Here is a 21,556-nt window from a genome sequence, read left to right as displayed (position 1 = left end):
CTTCAAGTTCAGCAAATGCTTGTTTAATGACCCTGGTTTATAAATGTCTCCAAGAATAGGAATAGAGTCACCTCCTGGAGCTGCTGCCGGGCCAACCAGCCCTGGGTGGGCCCATGGGGGGCAGAGGAGGACCCAGCAGCTCCAGCACTAGCCAGGATTCCTGCTCCGGGGCACAGGAGCGTGGGCAGGGACAACCCAGCCTGTGCTATCTGGCTTCAGGGCCAGGTGGGAGGCCCCAGTGGGGAGATGACAAGGCAGGTAGTCTGCCCCCCCAGAGGGTGTGTGACCTGCAAAGGGACACCTGGATGGAAGAAAAGGCTGGCAACGGGGCCAGGCCAAGGGGTCCAGGTCTGAGCTAGAGGCCCAGAAAGAACCAGCGCTGGGGCTGCAGCACCGTCCACCAGGGGGTGCCATGGTGCTGGGCTTGAGGCCACATATGCGGAAGCCAGCTGCTGGGCCACGGGGCTCCTGTCCCGGTCACCAGCCCTTCCCACCCCACCCTGCCCCCGTGCACAAACCAGTCTAGCACCCTGATCTGTGGCCAAGGTGGTCAGGGAGCACCTGGGCTTGGGTTCTGTGTCCCCAGCCAGCCTCAAGGCCAGGGTGACTTGATATGTGGGTCAGGCTTGTAGAGCAGCCTGGGAGGCCCCCAGCTGGATGCCTCCACTGGACTGGGGTCCTGAGGACATTCCCGTCCCAGCTGGGTGGGCTCCAGCACACCCCCCAAGCCCCAGTGCACTTAGACCCGGCCTGGATGGTGAGCTCAGCATGGCCACAGCAGGGAGCTGGGAGACCCCAGTCAAAAGATCTGCCCCGTTGAGCTGCATGCATGTGTGTGCATGAAGGTGAACCTATGTGTATGCGTGTGCAAATATACATGTGTGTGTGCATGTGCAGGTGCCTCTGTGTGTGTGTGTGCGTGTGTGCAAGTATCTGTCACTGGTCTTCACCTGCCCCTGTTGCCATACGGGTGTGGTGTCTGCGTGTTGCATCTGGCACATCTGTGTGTGTGTCTGCATGCATGAGCACAAGTGAAGGGGCTAGGGATGGGGAGCAGGGAGTGGAAAGATTTTTTCCAGTGGGCTGGGCGCCTGGATGCTCCCCGCAAAGCCCCTTCCTGCCTGCCCCCACCCCTCCAGCCTCTCCCCTAGCTGGCCTCTCGCACAGGAAATGAAAGAGCTTGCTGGGCTGAGAAAGCAGAGCTGGCAGTGCTGCCCAAGGAAGCACATTCAATTCGCTTATGTATCTATTTATTTATTTCCATTTAGAATGAGGAGAAAGAAAATGGCCAGGGCAGACCTGACCACCCAGCAGCCTCTGATGGTGAAGGCCCTGGGGAGGTCTGGGTGGGCCCATCCACCGCCCAAGATCCTCTCTGCGTGGGGGGTTGGCTGGGCGGAGAGAGAGGGAGAGAAAGAGAGAGAGAGAGGCCGCGGATGCTCTTTCTCCTGAGGAATGAAATGGTTTCTGGAAAATGCTGGTCCCCTGAGCTGGCTCAGGGCCTCAAGCCTGGGAGGCAGCATTGAGTGATAGCTTCCAGATGGGGACGGTGGCCCTCAGCCAGCAAGGAGGAGGAGGACGACGAAGAAGGAGGAGGGAAGAGGAGAAGGAGGGAGAAAGAGGGAGAGGGAAGAGGAGGAAAAGGAGGGAAAAGTGGGAAGAAGGGAGAGGGAGAGGGGGAGGGGGGGGGGGGGGGGGGAGGAGAAGGAGGGAGGGGGAGAAGGGAAGAGGAGGGAGAAGGAGGGAGGACAAGGGAGGAGGAGATGAAGGAGGGGGAAGGAGGAGAAGGAGGAGGGGGAAGGAGGAGGAAAGAGAAAAGAGGAAAGAAGGTGAGGAGAAGAAAGAGGGGGAGGGTGGAGAGAGGAGGAAGAGGAGGAGGGAGGAGGAGGAGAAAGAAGAGAGGAGGAGGAGGCAGCTCCCGGCCATCCCCCATCAGGCCTTGCAGCCTCCAGGGCAGGCAGGAGGGCCATGGGGAGCCGCCAGCGCCCTGTCCCTGCAGGGCTGGAAGCCTCATGCTCGCGCCTGTGCTTGGGGGCCAGCAGGACTCCCCAGCTCTTTCCACACCCCTCTTGCACAGCTTCCCCTGGCATGCCAGCGTTGTCGCTGCCCACCTGCCAGCATGTGTGGGTCTCTGTCTATTCCGCCGGCACCCATGCTCCTGGCATCACCCTGAATGGGGCCCCAGGGTTGGAAGGGCCCAGACCCAACCTGCTTCAGCCTGTGGACCACCCAGGCTGGCACAGTGCTGCCTGCAGGGGCTAGCCTTTCAACAGGGCCTCAGGACTCCTGGGGGAGCTGCCTGGTCGGCGGCTAGACTCACCGTCAGGTACTCCAGGTCCTCAGGGCACCAGCACGAAAGCAAAGGCAGCCGCCCAGACCCTGAGTGGGAGGACATCCCCAGGGTTCTTAGCCTGAGTGACCTCTGCCACCATCCATAAAACTGTATAGGGGGCATCTGTCTGCTGTCAGGGGAGGGGGTCTCTCATGTTCCTCAGCTTCCGCAAGGGGCTCTCAAAAGCCTGGAAGCACTGACCGAGAGAACAACGGGGCAAGTGCCGGGGGCTGGTGAGCAGACGTTTCAACCACAGAACGCCCCACTCGACGACTAGGGGCACGGGCATCAGTGAGAGAGAGGGGACAGTGGTTGGCTGGGCCATGGGGACCCAGGCAGAGTATGGAGAGAAAGGGAGGTGAGGGAGGTGGGCTCAACTGCAAAGAGAGAGGGCATAGCATCCTGAGCAGGTGCCACATCTGTCCCAAGCCTCACTAGCGCTGGGCTAGCTGGTGCCTTGTTTCAGAAAAGAAGGCAAAACAGAAGAGCCTACAGCACTGGCCCTGGAGAGGCTCAGGCTCAGGGGAGACTCTGTCTGGCCCTGTCCAGGTCCATGCCCCTCAGGAAGCAGCCCTGCTTCCTGGGCAGAGGTCTCCATCTTCTCAGGGGCGCCCTGCCCCTCATGGGCAGGGGTGCGGTGTTGCCATCAACAGGCCCCTGGGGGCCAAAATGGGAGAACAAGGGACGAATTCCCAAAAAGCGCCAGGGAAGGGGATGGGAAGGTGCTATGGAACCCATGCACCCAGCGCCCACGCTCTCCCCAGGCCAAGTCTCCCTCTCAGGCAGTGGGGAGCGGGGCTCAGACCCACACCTCAACCAAGCATCCCGCTGGGGGCACAGCCTGAGGGCACTGCCCTGCCCAGGCCTGCCAGGTCCCACCAGGCTCCACCAGGCCCCGCAGTGACTGCCCCCCTCCCTGCAGTGGCCACCCTCCCACAGTGACCGGCCCCCGCAGTGACCAGCCCCCCGCAGTGACCGCACCCCCCCACAGTGACTGACATCCCGGCAGTGACTGGCCCCCCCCTCAGTGACCAGCCCCCGCAGTGACCAGCCCCCATCAGTGACCAGCCCCCAACAGTGACCAGCCCCACTCTGCCCCCAGGGATTCCTGTGCTTCTCCCTGGCATTCTGCGCACAGGTGCAGGTGGTGTTCTGGAGACTTCACAGCCCCACCCAGGTGAGTACCAGCTGCCCTACCCTGCAGTGCAGGGTCCCCCAGTAAGCCAGTGGGCACCTGGGGACTGGGGAGCAGTCCTGGGAGGAGCAGCCCCAGCTTCCAGGCTTGTGCTGACCGGGTGGGGTGAGGGAGACCGCAGCCTGGGTTCCCTCTGCCTGAGGCTGCAGGGAGTCCAAGCGCTGGAGGTGGGTGAGGGCCAGCAGCTCCCCGGTGGGGAGGGACCTATGCTGTACCCATGCCTTCGCCCCAGCCTCATTTTCTTGAAGCCCCTCAGCCCACCCCCTCCTGAGCTGATGCCCCTCGGGTTTGGGGTAGGGAATGAGGAGGAAGAAGAAGGAAAGTCGCTGGCTTGGCCTTAGGGGTTGACTGGAAGGAACAGAGTGTTCCAGAAAATGAGACCTGAGGGCCGGCGTTCCTGATGGAGGCCTGGTGGGGCAGACAGTGCCAGTGGGGAAGGGGCCTGGAGACCTGCGGACTGGGGTGTCGCAGCCTCCACCCCCTCCACGGAACGCCACCCATCCTTCCGTCCTGGATGCTGACCTGCCTGGAGGAGGGTCTGGCCTAGCTGACCCTGGGGAAGGGCCAAGGGCGTCCCCGTGGAAAGGCCAGCAGCTTGGAGAGGACGGAGGCCTCCCTGGCCTAGCAGAGAATGAGAGCTTGGTAGCAGAGCCAGCCCCACCTTCCCCTTGAGAGCCAGACCCGGTGAGAGCCCCCAGGGCAGCCGGGTAGCACCAGGGACAGCCACAGGCAGGGTCATGGAGTGGGGCAGGAGAGCCTGGCAGGTCACAAGAGGTGATTTCTTGGAGCCCTAGCTGGAGTCCTAGTGGCCTCGTGAATTCAAGTGCCTGGTTGCCCTGGGCCCCCAAATACAGGCTTGGCCATGAGAGATACCGAGGCTGATAGCAGGCAGGTCCTCTGGGTGAGCTCTGCAGAGCGCCTGCTGTGCAGGTTCTTGAGCTGTGCTGGCAGCCTGAGTGTGGTGGTCCCCACCGTGGTTTGCAAATGGGGGGATTCAGGCCCTCTGGGGATGGGGGGAGCTCAAGGTTACCCTGGCAGTGCCAGGGCTGGATGGCGGCTCCAGGCTTACCACAAAGCCTCTTGGCCCCAAAGTGCCCGCTCACCCCTGGCATCATTTGGGATGAACCGCCTGACCCAGGTGGGAGAAACACCATTTTCTCAGGCCCAGAAGGATCCCAGAGGGGCTGAGCCCCCAGAAGAGGGCTGTGGCTTTGAGGATTGGCACAGTAGTCTTACCAGGGTGGTGAGCTGGGCCAGGCCCGTGTTTTGGCCTCACGCTTCCTGTTCACTGAGGGGTGGTCTGGCTCATTTCAGGTCTGGGTCACAGTGTGGGTGGCCGAGGTCAAGACAGCTGCCAGGGTGCCCGGGCTCATCTGGGGCAGCTGCAGCCCATGCCCCATGCTTCTGTGTGTTTATGGCTCTGATCGTGGAGCCACAATTCTGGAGGGGAGGGGGCCATACAGGGGCCACAGGACAGAACGCAGCTGGGGCCTGCTCTCTGGGAAGGGAAGTGGGGGCAAGAAGATAGATGCCCCAGCCAGGCTCACCTATGGCCTGTCCCAGCCCCAGGCAGCATCCCCCACACACGGTCCTTGTCTGGCCCGTGCGCCCAGCTGCCCTTCAGGGGTCAGTTCTCAGGGCCTTGCCTGACCTCAGGCAGGGAACTGGGGCTTCCTCCTGGGCCTCTGGTCCCCCTCTGCCCCTCCCAGTGGGTCTTGACTTCCGGCATCATCCGTGTCAGGCCTGGTGGCCACGGAGGTGGCCTGGGCGAAGGAGCTCTGAATATGAAGTCAGTGTCCTTGGGCTGCCCTTGGGCAAAGCCACTTTATCTTCCCGGGCCTCGGTTTCCTTTTCTGTGAAGGGAGTGCCGAGATCCAGGGGCTGCAGGGGTGGGAATGGCCAGGTGTGTGCAAAGACTCTTCCTCCTCACCTGCATGCCTCCTGCCGTGCCCTGTTGCCCAGGCTGGTCCTCCAAGACATGGGACTCGCTCGAAGCTGTCCTGGGTCTGGATGCAGTAGCTTTGGTGCCAGGGCCCCGGCCCTGAGCAGGAGGGGCAGCTGCACATCCCATCTCCTGGCGTCCACCCTCAGGGCCCACCAGAGCCGAATGGGCTTCAGCCTTGGGCTCCCTGTCCAACAAGGTCCTGCTGGCAGCCTAGACAGTGGCAAAGGCCAAATGCCCCAAGCTGTTGGCACCGGAAACGTCGAGGTGAGAGCCGGGGGCCCAGAGCCCAGCCCGGCCCATTCACCCATTCCCCCATTCCCCCTGTCCCTCCCCACAGGGCCACTGAGGTGTCCTGAACACAGGGGTCAGAGTGACTCATGTGGCGGCCCTGCGGATGGGAAGGCAGAGGACGGAGGAGGGAAGGGACCAGCCACATGCCCTTGGTGGTGCCCTGTGGCCACAGACCCTGGCCCAGCGCTGAGAGTGGGGTGCCCCTCCCCCTCCCCAACCCTTGCCCCAGGGAGTCCTGGCTGCCACTTCCCTGGGATGCTTATGTGGGCAGGAGGCGTGGACCAGGCTTCAGGGATGAATGTGGAGCTTGAGGGCTATTAATTACGTTCTCCTCAAGGCCTGAGAGCCACTTTGCGGCAACCCTCCCCCTGTCCCCGGACGAGTCTGCATCGGGAATAATTCATGCTCAAATTAAGTACAGCAGTGTGGGGTGCAGCCTCGCCCTCACAGTCTGGCCCCACCCTGGAGCCACTTCCCTCCCTGGATCCTCCAGCCGCCGAGTGGGCTCAGGCCAGAGCCGGCTCTGGACCTGTGGGGCTGGTCCACAGGCCTCCTGCAGCTCCTGGTCCCCACCCGCCGCTCAGGACCTGTCTGTACCTGAGCACTTTCAGCAGACACGGGATGGGGTCGCCAAGCCCAGGCAGACACCAGGGATGATCTGGTCCCGGGGAAAAGCCCCAGCGGGGACCCCTGGCCCTCAGGCCTCAGTCTGGGCAGGGGTTGGAGAAACATATAGTACAACGGGTGGGTCCAGCAGCCGGGAATTCTGTGTTGGCCCTGCTGCTCCAGGTCTTTGTTCTGAAGCACCTCCTGGGCACTGGAAGACAGAGCTCAGTGCATTGGTACCTGTCAGGAAGCACCTGCCCCCACGTGTCCTGAGAAACGCAGGCCCCAGGCTCCTTCAGAGCCCCCAGAGCCTGGAATGGAGACAGATGGTGAAGCACCACCTAGGAGCCCAGGCCCCGTGGAGAGTGGCCGGCCTGGCCTCCAGGGCCCTCCAGGGCCAGGCTACTGGCTTTGGGGCAGGAGGCCTACCTCGCTGAGCTCTGCTTCCCCAGTCGTGGGGAGAGCTGCTTGGCAGAGCCAGGCAGGGCAGGAAAAGCCAGGCAGGGCAGGCAGAGCAGGCCCCTCAGCCACTAGCAGGAGTTGTCACTCTCGCCCATGCTGTGGTAATAATGACACCTTGCTCAGAGCCTCAGAGGCACCTGTGTCCTCCTTGGGCCATGGCAGGCGCCTGACAATGGGAACAGTCATTGGAGTTGGGAGGGAAGCAGGAGGGGAGGTCTGAGCCAACCCCAGGCCCACTCCGCCGGGCCTCCAGTCCTCACCAGGACCTCCACCCACGAGGACACAATGGCCAGGCCAGACTCCACCCCCATTTCACACTCACAGACGCTGAGGCTGAACAAGGCCCCCGCCCAGGCCGACAGTGGTGTGGCCAGCTTGGTGCCTGCCCCGCCGAGGGCACTGCGGGGAGGACAAGGCTGGCTGAGTCGGGGATGACTCACGGAGAGTGGTCTGACTTTTATTAGCCATCAATGGGAGGGATGCATTAGGGTCAGGAGCCAAGTTTGGCCTGGAAAGCCCATCTGACTCCTGTTGGGGCCTCCAGGCTTGGGCAGGGCTGACCGAGAGCCTCCACTGCCCACTGCTCGCCAAGTTGGCCACTGTCAGGGCCTGCCACGGGGGCTGGGCCCCAGTGCAATGAGGACTGCCGTAAGCCACCCTTCCTTTCTGGAGGGCAGGTGTGAGTGGCTAGAGTGGGCCTGGGGCTTCCATTCTCCCCCAGCCCTTTGAGGCAGCTGCTGAGCATCCCCTCCATGTGTCCTGACTGTCAGCATGGCATTTGGGGGAGAACTGAGGGCCTCTGAGGCAGGAAGGAGACATCAGAGAGCAGGGACCTCAAAGAGAGCCTCGCCCTGTGCCAGGAGACCAATGACTCCCAGAGCAGTCACAGAAGTCTTCCTGTAGGAGGCGAGATTCTAGTTTGTCTTTGAAGGAGTAACTTGGCAGGGGAGAGCATCTTGCTTAGGAGGGTGGAGACATGAGGTCCAGGTGTTGTTGGGGTGTGGAGCGCAGGCAGCACATCCAGCCAGGCCCTGTCACCTTCCACCTTCTCCACTCCCTGTCCCACAGTGGCCTCATCCGCCCAGATCTGACCCCGGGTGCCCAAGGCTTCTCTGGTCAAAAGCCTTACCCAGAGCCCAGCTGCCCAGGCTTCCGGAAGGCAGCCAAGTGATTCTTGGGAAAGACCTAGAATCCCCCAGCTTTTTGTGAGCTGAGGTCCTGGCACAGGGTCTCTCAAGCCTTTTCCACCAGGCCCTGCCCCATCCCCCATTTCCAGGTCAACAGTAGCATGATGGAAACTTCCCTGGGCCGACCTTATAAGACCACAGCAGAGGCAGACGCAGAGCTTGGCATCTGCTTTATCCTGCAGGACCCTCTGGGGGCAGGAGGACCACTCTGACAGCCATTGTGTGAAGGCCCCACCGTTGATGTTGGGAAGCACTGTGACTGGCTGCCCAGGGACCCAGGCTCCCCTTTGGGGAGATCCACCTGCTACGAGGAGGGCGGTGCTGGGACGTCACTCAGTACTAAGGGCCCACCAGCCTTTGGGATGTTGTGGGGAGGCGGCTGTGTCCCTGGATCTCCCACCAGGGCCAGGACCTCCCTGTGGTCTCTTGGTGCAGGTGGAGGACACCATGCTGGACACCTACGACCTGGTATATGAGCAGGCGATGAAAGGCACATCCCACGTCCGGCGGCAGGAGCTGGCAGCCATCCAGGACGTGGTGAGCGTGGGGGCGGCTGGGTGGCAGGGCGGTCAGCTTCTGCTTGGACTGCAGTTCAGAGAACAGGCACAGGGTGGCCAGTGAGAGGTCTGGCCAGGCACCAAGGGGATTCCAGGATGCAGGCCAGAGCTGCCCCTCAGGGCTGAGGGCAAAAAGCTCCAATCCTCTGTCGCCCAGGAGAGGGCCGCCTACCAGATTCTCGAGGCCCAGTGCAAAATGAGAGGGCAGGGCCCTGTATTCAGAAACACTGAAGGATTTCAAGAGCATTAAAGCAAATACGGGGCCGAACATAGTGGCTCACGCCTATAATCCCAGCACTTTGGGAGGAGGTGGAGGCAGGTGAATTGCTTGAGCCCAGGAGTTCGAGACCAGCCTAAGCAACATAGGGAGACCTTGTCTCTACTTTAAAAAAAAAAAAAAAAAAAAAAAAAAAAGCACGCACAGCGCACAGGCCCTGTGTGAGCAGGGCAGGGAAGCTGCCTGGCTCCAGCAGGTGTTCTGTCACCAGCAGGCAGGCAGCACGGCTTGAGAGAGCTCCCCTCACCAGGGCCCCGCTGCGCAATGGCTGGAGCCCCCAGTAGAAGCAGTTGCAATACCCATAGCCCCAGCCTTGGCCTGCAGGGAACCCCACCTGGATCCTTGTGGTGCCTCAGTTTCCCCATATGTGCTGCCCGCCTCCTGGGGTCTCAGGAGCACATCACCACTCCCTCCCTTCTGTTCCTGTAGTTTCTGTGCTGTGGGAAGAGGTCTCCTTTCAGCCGTCTGGGGAGCACAGAGGCTGACCTGTGTCAGGGAGAGGAGGCGGCAAGAAAGGTGAGGGGGGGACCTGGATGCTGGCCAGGCAAGACCCTCGGGGGCTGGACACCCTGCGGCCCAACCCTGAGACCCAGGGCCATCCTCCCGCCCCACCCCTTGGCCTCCCCAGACCCTTGGGACCTGCTGCTGAAGGGCCCAGGGAAGGTTCTGGTGTGATCAAAGGCTAGTTAGGGTTCATGGTACACCAAGCCCATCGGGTGGCCAGGCTGGGCTCAAGACATAAACACAGGCCCCTTCGCCCAGATGGACGCAGGCCCCATGCACCATTCACTCCTTCAAGCCAGTTCCAGCTTGGGGACTTCCCAAGGCCAGCTGAGTCCACAGAAGCCTCTTGGAGTGCACCCATGAGGGCTCTGTGGCAAGGGCTACAGGGCTGGCATGGTGGGCTCTGTCTAAGGGGAAGGGTGCAGGCGTCCTGGGGGGCATCAGAAGGAGTTGAAGCACACTCGGAGGAGGAGAAGCGAGGCTGGAGGGTCTGCGCAGGCCAGGGTGTGGCCAGGGCTTCAGCAACAACGGAGCGGGGCCTGAGGCCAGGAAGCCTTTCCTCCCCAGGGCCCTGGGAGAGACTGGGCCCTCCCCTTTTTCTCCCGGTGCCCGGCAGCCCTCCCCCAGCCCACCCTGCCCCCTCCCTGCTCCCCTCCCCGCTCCCCTCCCCTACTGTCCTGGAAACAAACCCACCCTATCTCACAGTGGGAGGCACCTGGCGACCCTCCAAGAAACAGAGGGGAGGAGAGCAAATGGCTGGAGGCCTGGTGAGGGGTGGAGCCAAAGCCCAGGCTCTGAGGGCAGAAGGGCTGGCGCTGAGGATGGTGCTGGGGAGGGACCAGCAGCATCGGGGGCAGGACTAACAGTCAGGACCCCTGTGCCACCCAAGGAGAGACCCCAGGTCCCCTGACTGAAAAGCAGGAGCGAGGGCCTGCCTCAAGCACCCTTGGGATGGCGGGGCCATGGGCCCGACTGCAAAGCCTCCTGGGGAGCCCGAAGAGCCAGCACAGGCGGCAGGCACTGAGCCACCCAGATGGGCAGGCATGGGTGGGAGGGAGGCAGACCTGCCTGTGGGGGACAGAAGGGTGAGCCCTAAGACACTGCGGAGGCCTCCACAGCCTGCCCCAGTTGCCACCATCTCCAGGGTTCAGAGACAGGCCTGCCATCTCCCTTTTCTGGAAAGATGCCTCTGGGTGCCATGCCCTGGGGTGGCACTGGAAGCCCGGGATGGAACCAGGACCCTGGGACCGTGCAGGGACCCCCCTCACACCCCTCCACCAGCTGGCTTCCTGCCCTCCCTGTTAGCCATCGCCCTCTGGTCACCAAGGTGCTGTGCCTGGCCCCGGGCTGGATGCTGGGAACCCAGAGTGAATTAGAAGTGGCCCGGCCCAGGGGAGCCAATGTGTGGCCCAACATGGACACTCAGGACAGCTGGGAGATGGCACCAGCTGGGCCTAGGGCAGTGCCCGGGTGCCCACAGAGGCCAGCCCTGTCCCATTGGGCTTCACCTGCTTGTGCTGCCTTTCCCTATAGTCCTGGGGGCTTCCTAGGAATGTGCTGCACCCGCCGCCCTGCTGCCCTGGCACTGGCCTAGGTGGGCGCTGCAGCTCTGTGGCCCCACAGATGCCGCTTGTCCAGGCAGGGAGGGCCTCTCATGGCGGGTGCCATGGCTGCTGCCCTCTCGCAGGACTGCCTTCAGGGCATCCGGAGCTTCCTGAGGACACACCAGCAGGTCGCCTCCAGCCTGACCAGCATCGGCCTGGCCCTCACGGTACCCCCTCGCCTCCCTCACCGCCCCTTCCCACCTCCTGCCCGTCAGCCTGCCCAGCCCCCGAGTCAGATGGAAGGGTGACCTGGGACAGGATCGCTGGTCTTGGGCCTCACTGGCTGCCAATCTCAGGGAGCTGGTCTGGTGTGACAGTGCCTGCCTCCTGCAGCTGGGCCGCCCCCTTACACTGCAGAGTCCTGATGCTTCCTGGGGAGGGGCGCCTCCACCCTGGAGCAGGGGGGCAGCTGCGGGTGTCTCCCTCCCAGGTGTCCGCCTTGCTCCTCAGCTCCTTCCTGTGGTTTGCCATTCGCTCTGGCTGCAGCTTGGACCGCAAGGGCAAATACACCCTGGCCCCACGGTAGGGCCCCCTGCCTGCCCCCACCCTCTCTGGAAGGGTCCTCCAGCTCTGCTCGAGAGGCATCTGCTCTGCCAGCTGCTAGGAGGGAGCCCCAGGACCAAGCCCCAGGCTGATGCTGTAGAGGAAACGCTTTGGGGGTGGCTGAGTGCCAGGGTGGGGTGGGAAACCTGGAGAGTTTCCAGACCCAATGCACCGCACCCCATGGCCCACATGGGGACCCCCCTTTGCTTGCCCCCAGGCCTTACCAAGACCTGGAGATGGATGCTTCTGGGCCTCCAGATTACAGCCCCAGGCCAGGATCTCTGTGCTTGAATACCCCAGAGCTCCTCATGCTTAGGGGGCAGGGAGGGTCCAACCCGCAGCCAGGCAGCTCTTCCTGCCCCCACGGAGCCTGGCCTGTCTCTGCCTGCCATGCCCATTAACCCACCCACTTGCTCTTCCTGGCCATCCAAGCCCCCATCCCTGGGTCCTCTGCATTCTATAATAGCCTCACAGTTCCCTCTAGAACATTCCGCAACAGCCTCACAGTCCCCCTAGAACATTCCACAGCAGCTCCATAATCCCCCCTAGAACATTCTGCAACAGCCCCATGATCCCCTCTAGAACATTCCACAATAGCCTCACAGGTCCCCTATAGAACATTCCACCACAGCCTCATGATCCCCTTGCTCCTCAGAGCATGTGGCCGCCAGCCCCAGGAGCCCAGCCTCTTCAGATGCTCCCAGGTTGGACCCGCACATTGTCTCCGCTCCGAAGCAGAGGCTGTTGGTCCAAGGGGATGCTCAGATAGTCTTCGGTGGCTGCAGGAGAACGATGCTACACTTCTGCCCCTCTCCCACCACCTGCCTGCCCACAGAGGTGAAGACACCCCTGCTGTCAGCCCTCATGGGATCCCTGAGGGGAGGGTCCGAGCTGTGACGAGGGGAGGGAGTGAAGGCCCAGCCAGAGAGCCAGGCTCCATTGGGAACAGATGCAAGGGTAAGGGGTAGCTCACCAAATCCCTCCATGGGAACGGGCTGGGTGCAAGCACAAAGGAAGCCACACTGGAGGCAGCAGCCCAGGGCAGACTGAAAGACACTGGTGGTCCACGCCCTGGTGGGCTCCACCCAGACACAAGCTGCACTGGTTTTCTATGCTGCGTAAGAAGCAGCACAGATGTAAGGACTGCAAGCAATGCCCATTTATGATCTCGCAGCTCTCCAGGGCAGAAGTCCCAGTGGGCTCAGCAGCTGCCCTGCACGGGGTCTCTCAGACTGACGTCAGGCCTTGGTGGGCTGCACTGTCATCGGGAGGCTCCGGGGAAGCATCTGCCTCCAGGACCATTCAGGCTGTTGACAAGTCAACTCCTCAGGGCTGTAGGACTGAGGTTCCCACGTCCTTGTCCCTGCTCCTGTGGCCCCTCCACCTTCAAGCCAGCGATGGTGCATTGAGCAAATTGTGGTCAAATATACATCACATAAAATTTACCATCTTAACCATTTTTAAGTGTATGGTTTGTGGCATTAAATACATTTACATTGTTGTGCAAGCATCACCACCATCTATCTCCAGAACTTTTTCCATCTTCTCAAGCTGAACCTCTGTCCCCAGTAAACACCAACTCCCATTCTCTGCCCTGGTCCCTGGCACCCACCATCCACTTTTCGTCTCTATGGATTCAGCTGCTCCAGGAACCTCATATGCGTGGGGTCACACCAGATTCGTCCTTTTGTGTCTGGTTTATTTCACTTACTGTTATGTCCATAAGGTCTATCCGTGTTGTAGCCTGTGTCAGAATTCTTGAAAGAGAAATCTTATCAGCTTTCCCATCATCTCACAGCCACATGGTCCAGGGATTAAGGCAGGACATTTAGTGGGGAGCGGGGAATATTTTAGATATTCTGCCTGCCACACCCACTCTTACTGGACGTTCAGACCACGTTGATGATGAATTAGCTCTAATGGTCGCTAAATGTTTGCACAATTTGCTCAAAATTCTAAGTCCTGGGTGGAACGCCAAGTTGGCCCAGCCTAGGCCAAGGCCCTAATGAAGCTGACGAAAGAGAAGGAATGTCAAGGCCCTTCTAACTTCCATAGAGGGTGTGTGGCCCCATCTCCCACCAACAATCCTGTAATCCCAACACTTTGGGAAGTCGAGGCAGGAGACTGCTTGAAGCCAGGAGTTTGAGACCAGCCTGGGCAACATAGCAAGATCTTGTTTCTACAACAATAACAAAAAGAAAATATTAGTCAGGCATGGTGGCACACAACTGTGGTCCCAGCTACTCAGGGGGCTGAGGTGGGAAGATCTCTTGAGCCCAGGATGTCGAGGCTGCAGTGAGCCATGATCACAGTACCGCACTCCAGCCTGGGTGACAGAGTGAGACCCTGTCTCAAAATATAAACAAATAGGCAGGGGGCAGTGGCTCACACCTGTAATCCTAGCACTCTGGGAGGCCAAGGCAGGCAGATCTCTTGAGGTCAGGAGTTCAAAGCCAACCTGGCCAAAATAGTGAAACCCCGTATCTACTAAAAATACAAAAAAATTAGCCAGGCGTGGTGGCGGGCACCTGTAATCTCAGCTACTGAGCAGGCTGATGCGGGAGAATCGCTTGAACTTGGGAGGCAGAGGTTGCAGTGAGCCGAGATCGCACCATTTATATATATATATATATATATATATATATATATATCCCAAAGGAATATAAATTGTTCTGTCATAAAGACACATGCATGCGTATGTGTCACTTCAGCACAATTCACAATAGCCAACACATGGAATCAACCTAACTGCTCATCAATGATAGACTGAATAAAGAAAATGTGGTACATATACACCATGCAGTACTATGCAGCCATAAGAAGAAATGAGTTCATGTCCTTTGCAGGGACATGGATGGAGCTGGAGGCCATTATCCTCAGCAAACTAACCCAGGAACAGAAAACCAAATACTGCATGTTCTCACTTATAAGTGGGAGCTAGATGATGAGAACACAAGGACACATGGGGGGAAAAGACACACAGTGGGACCTGTTGTTGGGTTCGGGTGGGAGGAGGGAGACTATCAGGAAGAATAGCTAATGGATGCTGGGCTGAATACCTGGGCAATGGAATGATCTGTGCAGCAAACCGCCATGGCACATGTTTACCTATGTAACAAACCTGCACATCCTGCACATCTACCCCTGAACTTAAAAGCTGGAATTTTTTTTTTTTTTTTTTTTTGAGACGGAGTCTTACTCTGTCGCCCAGGCTGGAGTGCACTGGCGCGATCTCGGCTCACTGCAAGCTCTGCCTCCTGGGTTCACGCCATTCTCCTGCCTCAGCCTCCCGAGTAGCTGGGACTACAGGCGCCCGCCACCACGCCCAGCTAATTTTTTGTATTTTTAGTAGAGGCTGGTCTCGATCTCCTGACCTCGTGATCCATCCGGCTCAGCCTCCCAAAGTGCTGGGATTACAGGTGTGACCCACTACGCCTGGCCAAAAGCTGGAAATTTTAAAAAGAAGAATATATGAAACTAGAGCTGCAATTATGTTACTACCTGATGTCAAGACCTCCCTGAGAGGGCAGTGGCTCCCGCGTTGAAGAACTGTGCTCTGATGCCGTGCACAAGTAGGGGAGGGATTGTCAAATCCCCGTGCACATGCCTGTTCATCTCCACTGGAAATCACAAAACACCTGTCCCAGATTATGCATGGTCATCCCCCTTCTCCGTGATTTCACTTCCTGCAGTTTTCATGACCCATGGTCAACCACAGTCTGAAAAACAAGTGAGCACAATAAGATAATTTGAGAAAGACAGACCACATTCTCATACCTTTCATGACAGTATATTGTTACAATTGTGCTAATTCTCATTAGTTATTGTTAATCTCTTAATGTGTGTCTAATTTATAAATTAGACCTTATAGGTATGTATGAATAGGAAAAAAACACAGTATGCATAGGGTTCAGCACTATCTGAGTTCCAGGCATCCACTGGGGTCTTGGAACACAGCCCCCATGGGTAACGAGCCCTGCAGTGCTCACCAGCTGTGCCTGTGTGCTCTGGTATGTATCCTTGCTCACAAATCTAAACATTCTGCCAATCTGGTAGGTGTTAAATGGTATCGCATTATAGTTTTAATTTCTATTTCCCTATTTACTAGCCAGGTTTTCATATTTATTGGCCATTTCTGTTTCCCATTATGATGTGAAATGCCTGTTCACATCTTTTTCCCATTGTCTGATTGGATCTAGGCCTTTTCCTTGCTGGTTTATGGGGGTCTTTCTATGTATTACTGGGTGGAATTCATTTGTTGCTTATATGGAGGATGAATATTGTCTCCCAATTTGTGATTTGACTTTGACTTTCTTTATTGTGACCTCTGGTGAACAAATGTTCTTAATTTGTTTTTTACCTTTTAATGAAAATCTTAATACAGAAAAAATGCAGAAAGAATAATACGATGAACATGCAAATACCCACCATGATAGCTAATTTTATGAGTCAACTTGGCTGGGCCACAGTGCCCGGCTGTTTGGTCAAACACCAGTCTGGGTATTGCTGTGAAGGTATTTTTAATATATGATTAACATTTAAATTAGTAAACCTTGAGTAAAGCAGGTTACCCTCCATGAGGTGAGTGGGCCTCATCTAATCAGGCCTTAAGGAAAAAGACCAAGGCTTCCTGGAGAAGAAACAATTTAGCCTTGCGACTGAAACATACAAACTTTACCTGAGTTTCCAGCCTATTGGCCCACCCTACAAAATTCAGACCAGCTAGCCCCACAATCACACGGTCTAGCGCCTTAAAATAAGTCTCTGTGTATGCGTATATATGGATATATATGTAATGCAGGTACTACGTTTGTATATTATATTAGTTGTGTTCCTCTGGAAAACCCTAATACAGCCAGCACCTAGATTAAAACAACGTAAGCATTTTGCCTTGTTTGCTTTGTCTCTCTCTCTGCATATATATATACATATATATACGTATATGTATATACGTATATATACATATATACGTGTATATATACATACACACACACACACACACACACACGTAATTAATGTAAATTACAAACACATGGCCGTGGTGCCTCAAGCACAAATAAATAGTTCAGAAAATTCAGCATTCATTTCCAAAAATGGAGGATATTTTCCAGTGAAAGTACAATCCCACTATCACATCTAGCTAAGTTAAACAATCATTGCCTAATAGCATTGAAAACATAATCCATATTCAATTTTTATCAAGTCCCCCAAAACACATTTGTTGCTGGTTTGTTCAAGCCAAGATGGAATCAAGTCCCATGCTTTGGGAATGTCTCTGTAGTCCATTTTCTTCCCTATCCCCTGCCCATAATCTTTTCCCCAAGCCACTAACTTGCTTCAGGATCCTAGATCAGCGGCCAGAAGGTCCCAGGCTCTAGGTCCCATTTCCCAAAGATGTCATTCTACCTGCTCCACTCTCCCCTGCAAATTCCTGTAACTAAAGCTCAGAGCTGAGGGCTTGACCATATGGGAGAATCCTCAGGGGATGCTGTTAGACTGTGTGCTCCTTACAGCCCACATCGGAGATAAATGATGTCTGCTTGTCCCTCATCAGTGAGGCAAAGGCCACCAGGGGACAGCCAGATATTTCCATTTGCTATAGTTTGAATGTTTGTGACCCCTCAAAATTCATGTTGAAACTTAATCCCCAATGCACCAGTATTAGAATGTGGGGCCTTTGGGAAGTCATGAGGGCTCCACCCTTGAGAATTGGATTAACACCTTATGAGAGAGGCTTCACACAGCATTCACCCTTTTCCCCTTTCATCTCTTCTGCCATGTGAGGACACAGTCTTTGTCCCCTCCAGAAGGTGTAGCAAGAAGGTGCTATCTTGGAAACAGAGTGAGAAGCCCTCGCCAACACTGAGTGCTGGTGCCTTGAACTTGGACTTCCCAGCCTCCAGAGCTGTGAGAAAATAAACTTCTGTTGTTTGTAGATTACCCAGTCTGTGGTGTTTTGTTACAGCAGCACAAACAGATTAAGACACGGTTGTAAAGTGATAGCTTGTCTTTGCAACTAGCAACCAATCTGTGAGTGTTATGATGCAATTCAGGTCCCCAGCAAACATCTTGTTTTCTAGCTGGAGCATCTATTGATAGTCCTTGCCTGAATCACCCATCCCACTAGATGTTGCAAAGTGACAAATTTCTGATCATGCAGCATCTAAAATAGTCCCAGGATCCCGTCCTGATAATGATACCCATGTGCCACCCCTCCTGTAGAGCATGGGCCGGATCTAGCCATTTGCTCCTAACAAATAGATTAAGGTCAAAGTCATGGGAAGTCACTTCCTCCCTTCTTTATTTAGGCTACAAAAGGACTCTGCTATAGTCGGGATATTTGACCCTCCAAATCTCATGTTGAAATTTGATCCCCAGTGTTGAAGGTGGGGACTAATGGGAGGTGTTTGGGTCACAGGGGTGGATCCCTCATAAATGGTATGGTGTTGTCCTCACAGTAATGAGTTCTTGCTCTATTAGTTCCCATGAGAGCTGGTTGTTTAAAAGAGCCTGGTGGTTGGGCACAGTGGCTCACACCTATAATCCCAAAGCTTTGAGAGGCTGAGACCAGAGAGTTGCTTGAGGCCAGGAATTCAAGACTAGTCTGGGCAACATAGCGAGACCTCATGTCTACAACAACAACAACAAAATTAGCCAGGCATGGTGGTGCATGCCTGTAGTCCAGCTATTTGGGAGGCTGAGGTGGGAGGATCACTTGATACCTGGAGTTTGAGGCTGCAGTGAGCTTTGATTGTGTCACTACACTCCAGCCTGGGTGATAGAGTGAGACTCTGTCCCTAAAAAAATAACACTACATTCCAGCCTGGGTAATGGGGTGAGACTCTGTCCCTAAAAAAATAACACTACACTCCAGCCTGGGTAATGGAGTGAGACTCTGTCCCTAAAAAAATAACACTACACTCCAGCCTGGGTAATGGAGTGAGACTCTGTCCCTAAAAAAATAACACTACACTCCAGCGTGGGTAATGGAGTGAGACTCTGTCCCTAAAAAAATAACACTATACTCCAGCCTGGGTGATAGAGTGAGACTCTGCCCCTAAAAAATAAATAAATATTTTAAAAGACCCTGGTACCTCCCCACCACCTTGCCATGTGTTCTCTACACACACTGACTCACCTTCCACCATGAGTGGAAGCAGCCTGGGCCTTCACCAGCAGCAGATGCTGGGGCCATGCTTCTTGTATAGCCTGCAGAACTGTGAGTCAAGAAATCTCTTTTCTTTATGAATCGCCCAGCCTCAGGTATTCGTTTGTGGCAACACAGATGAACACAGACAGACTCTAACTCCCATCTTCTCATCCTCTCTCACTCTCTCTACTGGAAGCCAGCTGCCATTTTGAGAGCAGTCCTATGGAGAGGCCCATGTGCCCAAGAGCCAGCAAGGAACCAAGGCGCTTCATACACCAGCCCGCAAAGAACTGAATCCTGCCCACAGCCACTAAGTGAGCTTGAAGCTGGGTCCTCTCCTAGTTGAGCCTTCAGATGAGGCCAAAGCTCCGATCACTGGGGCAACCTTGAGAGAGGACCCAAGCCAGAGGACTCTCTGAACCATGCTCAGATTTCTGCCCTACAGAAACTGTGAAACAGTAAATGCTGCTTGGTTTGCTATTATTGTTGTTTGTGTGTTTCAAGGAAGTGCTGTTTATTTCCGGCACTATATACATCACGTTTTAAGAAAATTCCCCAAGACAAACATACTTTTAAAAGCTACAGTTTTTATCAACATGACATATCAACTTAAAAAAAAAAAAAGCAGTTTTGGGCTGGGCGTGGTGGCTCACCCCTGTAATCCCAGCACTTTGGGAGGCCAAGGTGGGAGGATCACGAGGTCAGGAGATCGAGACCATCTTAGCTAACACGGTGAAACCCCGTCTCTACTGAAAATACAAAAAATTAGCTGGGCGCAATGGCGGGCACCTATAGTCCCAGCTACTCGGGAGGCTGAGGCAGGAGAATGGTGTGAACCCAGGAGGTGGAGCTTGCAGTGAGCCGAGATTGGGCCACTGCACTCCAGTCTGGGCAACAGAGTGAGACTCCATCTCGGAAAAAAAAAAAAAAAAAAAATTTGGTACTAAATCTTAACGATGATGAGAATGCTATTTATAACATCTCCAAATATAATCATATGCCAAGACTAAAAAATGTTAAAAAAAAAGAAATGTGTATTTATTTACAACTTGACCCTCAAAAATAGTTAAGTGATTAAGACACACCAACAGATAAATGGGCAGAGACGTATACCCAAGAATTCACTGAGGAAATACAAATGGCTACCAACCTGAAAATGTGTTTAACCTGACTACGACTAAGAAAAATGCAAAGGTAAAATGAACTTGCTGCTTTAACCTTCTAAATTTGAGGCTAATTTGGTGCACAGCCATGAATAACTAATACATTGATTTTTGCCGCTTCTTCCGTGTTCCTTAACTGGTCCTTCCTTGGGAAGACAAGCTCTCTCCTTCATCAGCTGGGACTAATTAGGAACCACTGAGAAATTCTTAATTTTATTTCTTAAGTCAGTCTTCCCCACTTATATTTATGTAGCAATGTTTTCATCTCATTAAAGCTTTCAAATTTGATGACCTAACGTTTTTTTTTTTTTTTTTTTTTTTTTTCTGAGACGGAGTCTCGCTTTTTCACCCAGGCTGGAGTGCAGTGGCTCAATCTCGGCTCACTGCAAGCTCCGCCTCCCGGGTTCACGCCATTCTCCTGCCTCAGCCTCTCTGAGTAGCTGGGACTACAGGCGCTCGCCACCACGCCCGGCTAATTTTTTGTATTTTTAGTAGAGACGGGGTTTCACCGTGGTCTCGATCTCCTGACCTTGTGATCCGCCCGCCTCGGCCTCCCAAAGTGCTGGGATTACAAGCGTGAGCCACCGCGCCCGGCTGACCTAACGTTTTTTAACACTCTATTTTGAGACAATTATGGACAAACAAGAAGTTGCAAAGAAGTGCACTGAAGGCACCACGTAGCCTCCACTCCAACATTGACAACGCGCACAACTCTACTATGATATCAATGCCAGGAGCCAACACTGATCCAATCCACAGAGCTGACTCAGATTTCGCCATTTTACACATGAGCATGGCACCAAGGCATCACCCCACACATGATTTGCTAATTACAAATGGGTAAATGTACGTTACAATGGGAGGATAGGGCAGTTAATACCTTAACACAGTTAGTATTACCACGTGTGGAACAACCTGTCATTAAGTGTCATATATGCCTCCTAATTTGATATAGGATGAATACACTATATCACCTATGAATTCTTCCTGCCAAAAATGTTTAATCTGAATCTAATCCCATCTCTAGACCCAACTGCCAGTTTACAGGAACTACAGGGAATGGAGGAACAAAATAAACACCACCACGGGAAACAGTCAGACAAAATTCAGGATGTGGGACAATGTACAGAACAAGTGGCCTGAATTAAAAGAGATGAAGGAGTCTATAACTAAACATGTGAACTTTGATTAGATGCTGTTTGAACAAAATTACAAAAAAAATTTTTGGGGATAAATATGGAAATTGGAATGTGGACTAAATATTAGATTTCACCAGCTATGTACACACTCCTGTGTGTGTGTTTCTATGTGATCACATCACATGATTCCTGTAGCACATATATATCTTCATGTAATCACCACTACCATAAAAAATGAGAGCTTTGGCATCACCACAGGCTCCCTCCTGTGACCATTTAGAGCCACGCCCACTTGGCACCCCAGCAACCCACAACCGTGGCAACCCCTAGGCTGCTTGCCGTGCCTACACTTGGGTCATCTCAAGAATGCTGTATAATGACCATCATATAGCAAATGACCTTTTCAGCTTGCTTACCTTTTGTCACTCAGCACAATTCCTTTGAGGTCTGCCCACACTGGAGCAGGTATCAATAGCTCATTCTTAGGGGCCAGTGCAGTGGCTCATGCCTATAATCCTAGCACTTTGGGAGGCCAAGGCAGGAGGATCACTGGAGCCCAGGTGTTCAAGACCAGCCTGGGTAACAAAGCAAGACCCAGCCT

General features: G+C 55.2%; 1 protein-coding gene across 1 annotated transcript in view; it reads left to right on the top strand.

Annotated features, from left to right (window-relative positions):
* The window catches only part of TSPAN32 (tetraspanin 32), a 15,740-nt gene extending 2,847 nt beyond the window's left edge, over window positions 1-12,893 (top strand). Inside the window, exons 4-10 of the mRNA XM_032151882.2 lie at window positions 3,435-3,509; window positions 8,454-8,555; window positions 9,282-9,368; window positions 11,044-11,127; window positions 11,391-11,482; window positions 12,159-12,340; window positions 12,678-12,893. Of these exons, the coding sequence (XP_032007773.1) occupies window positions 3,435-3,509; window positions 8,454-8,555; window positions 9,282-9,368; window positions 11,044-11,127; window positions 11,391-11,482; window positions 12,159-12,340; window positions 12,678-12,739 (684 nt within the window). The 3' untranslated portion in view covers window positions 12,740-12,893. The remainder of the gene's footprint in view (window positions 1-3,434; window positions 3,510-8,453; window positions 8,556-9,281; window positions 9,369-11,043; window positions 11,128-11,390; window positions 11,483-12,158; window positions 12,341-12,677) is intronic.
* Window positions 12,894-21,556: the final 8,663 nt, after the last annotated feature.

Source organism: Hylobates moloch, unplaced genomic scaffold, assembly GCF_009828535.3.
Source record: "Hylobates moloch isolate HMO894 unplaced genomic scaffold, HMol_V3 SCAFFOLD_5, whole genome shotgun sequence".
NCBI classification, from domain to species: domain Eukaryota; kingdom Metazoa; phylum Chordata; class Mammalia; order Primates; family Hylobatidae; genus Hylobates; species Hylobates moloch.
This window is presented reverse-complemented; position numbering and strand designations above follow the sequence as displayed.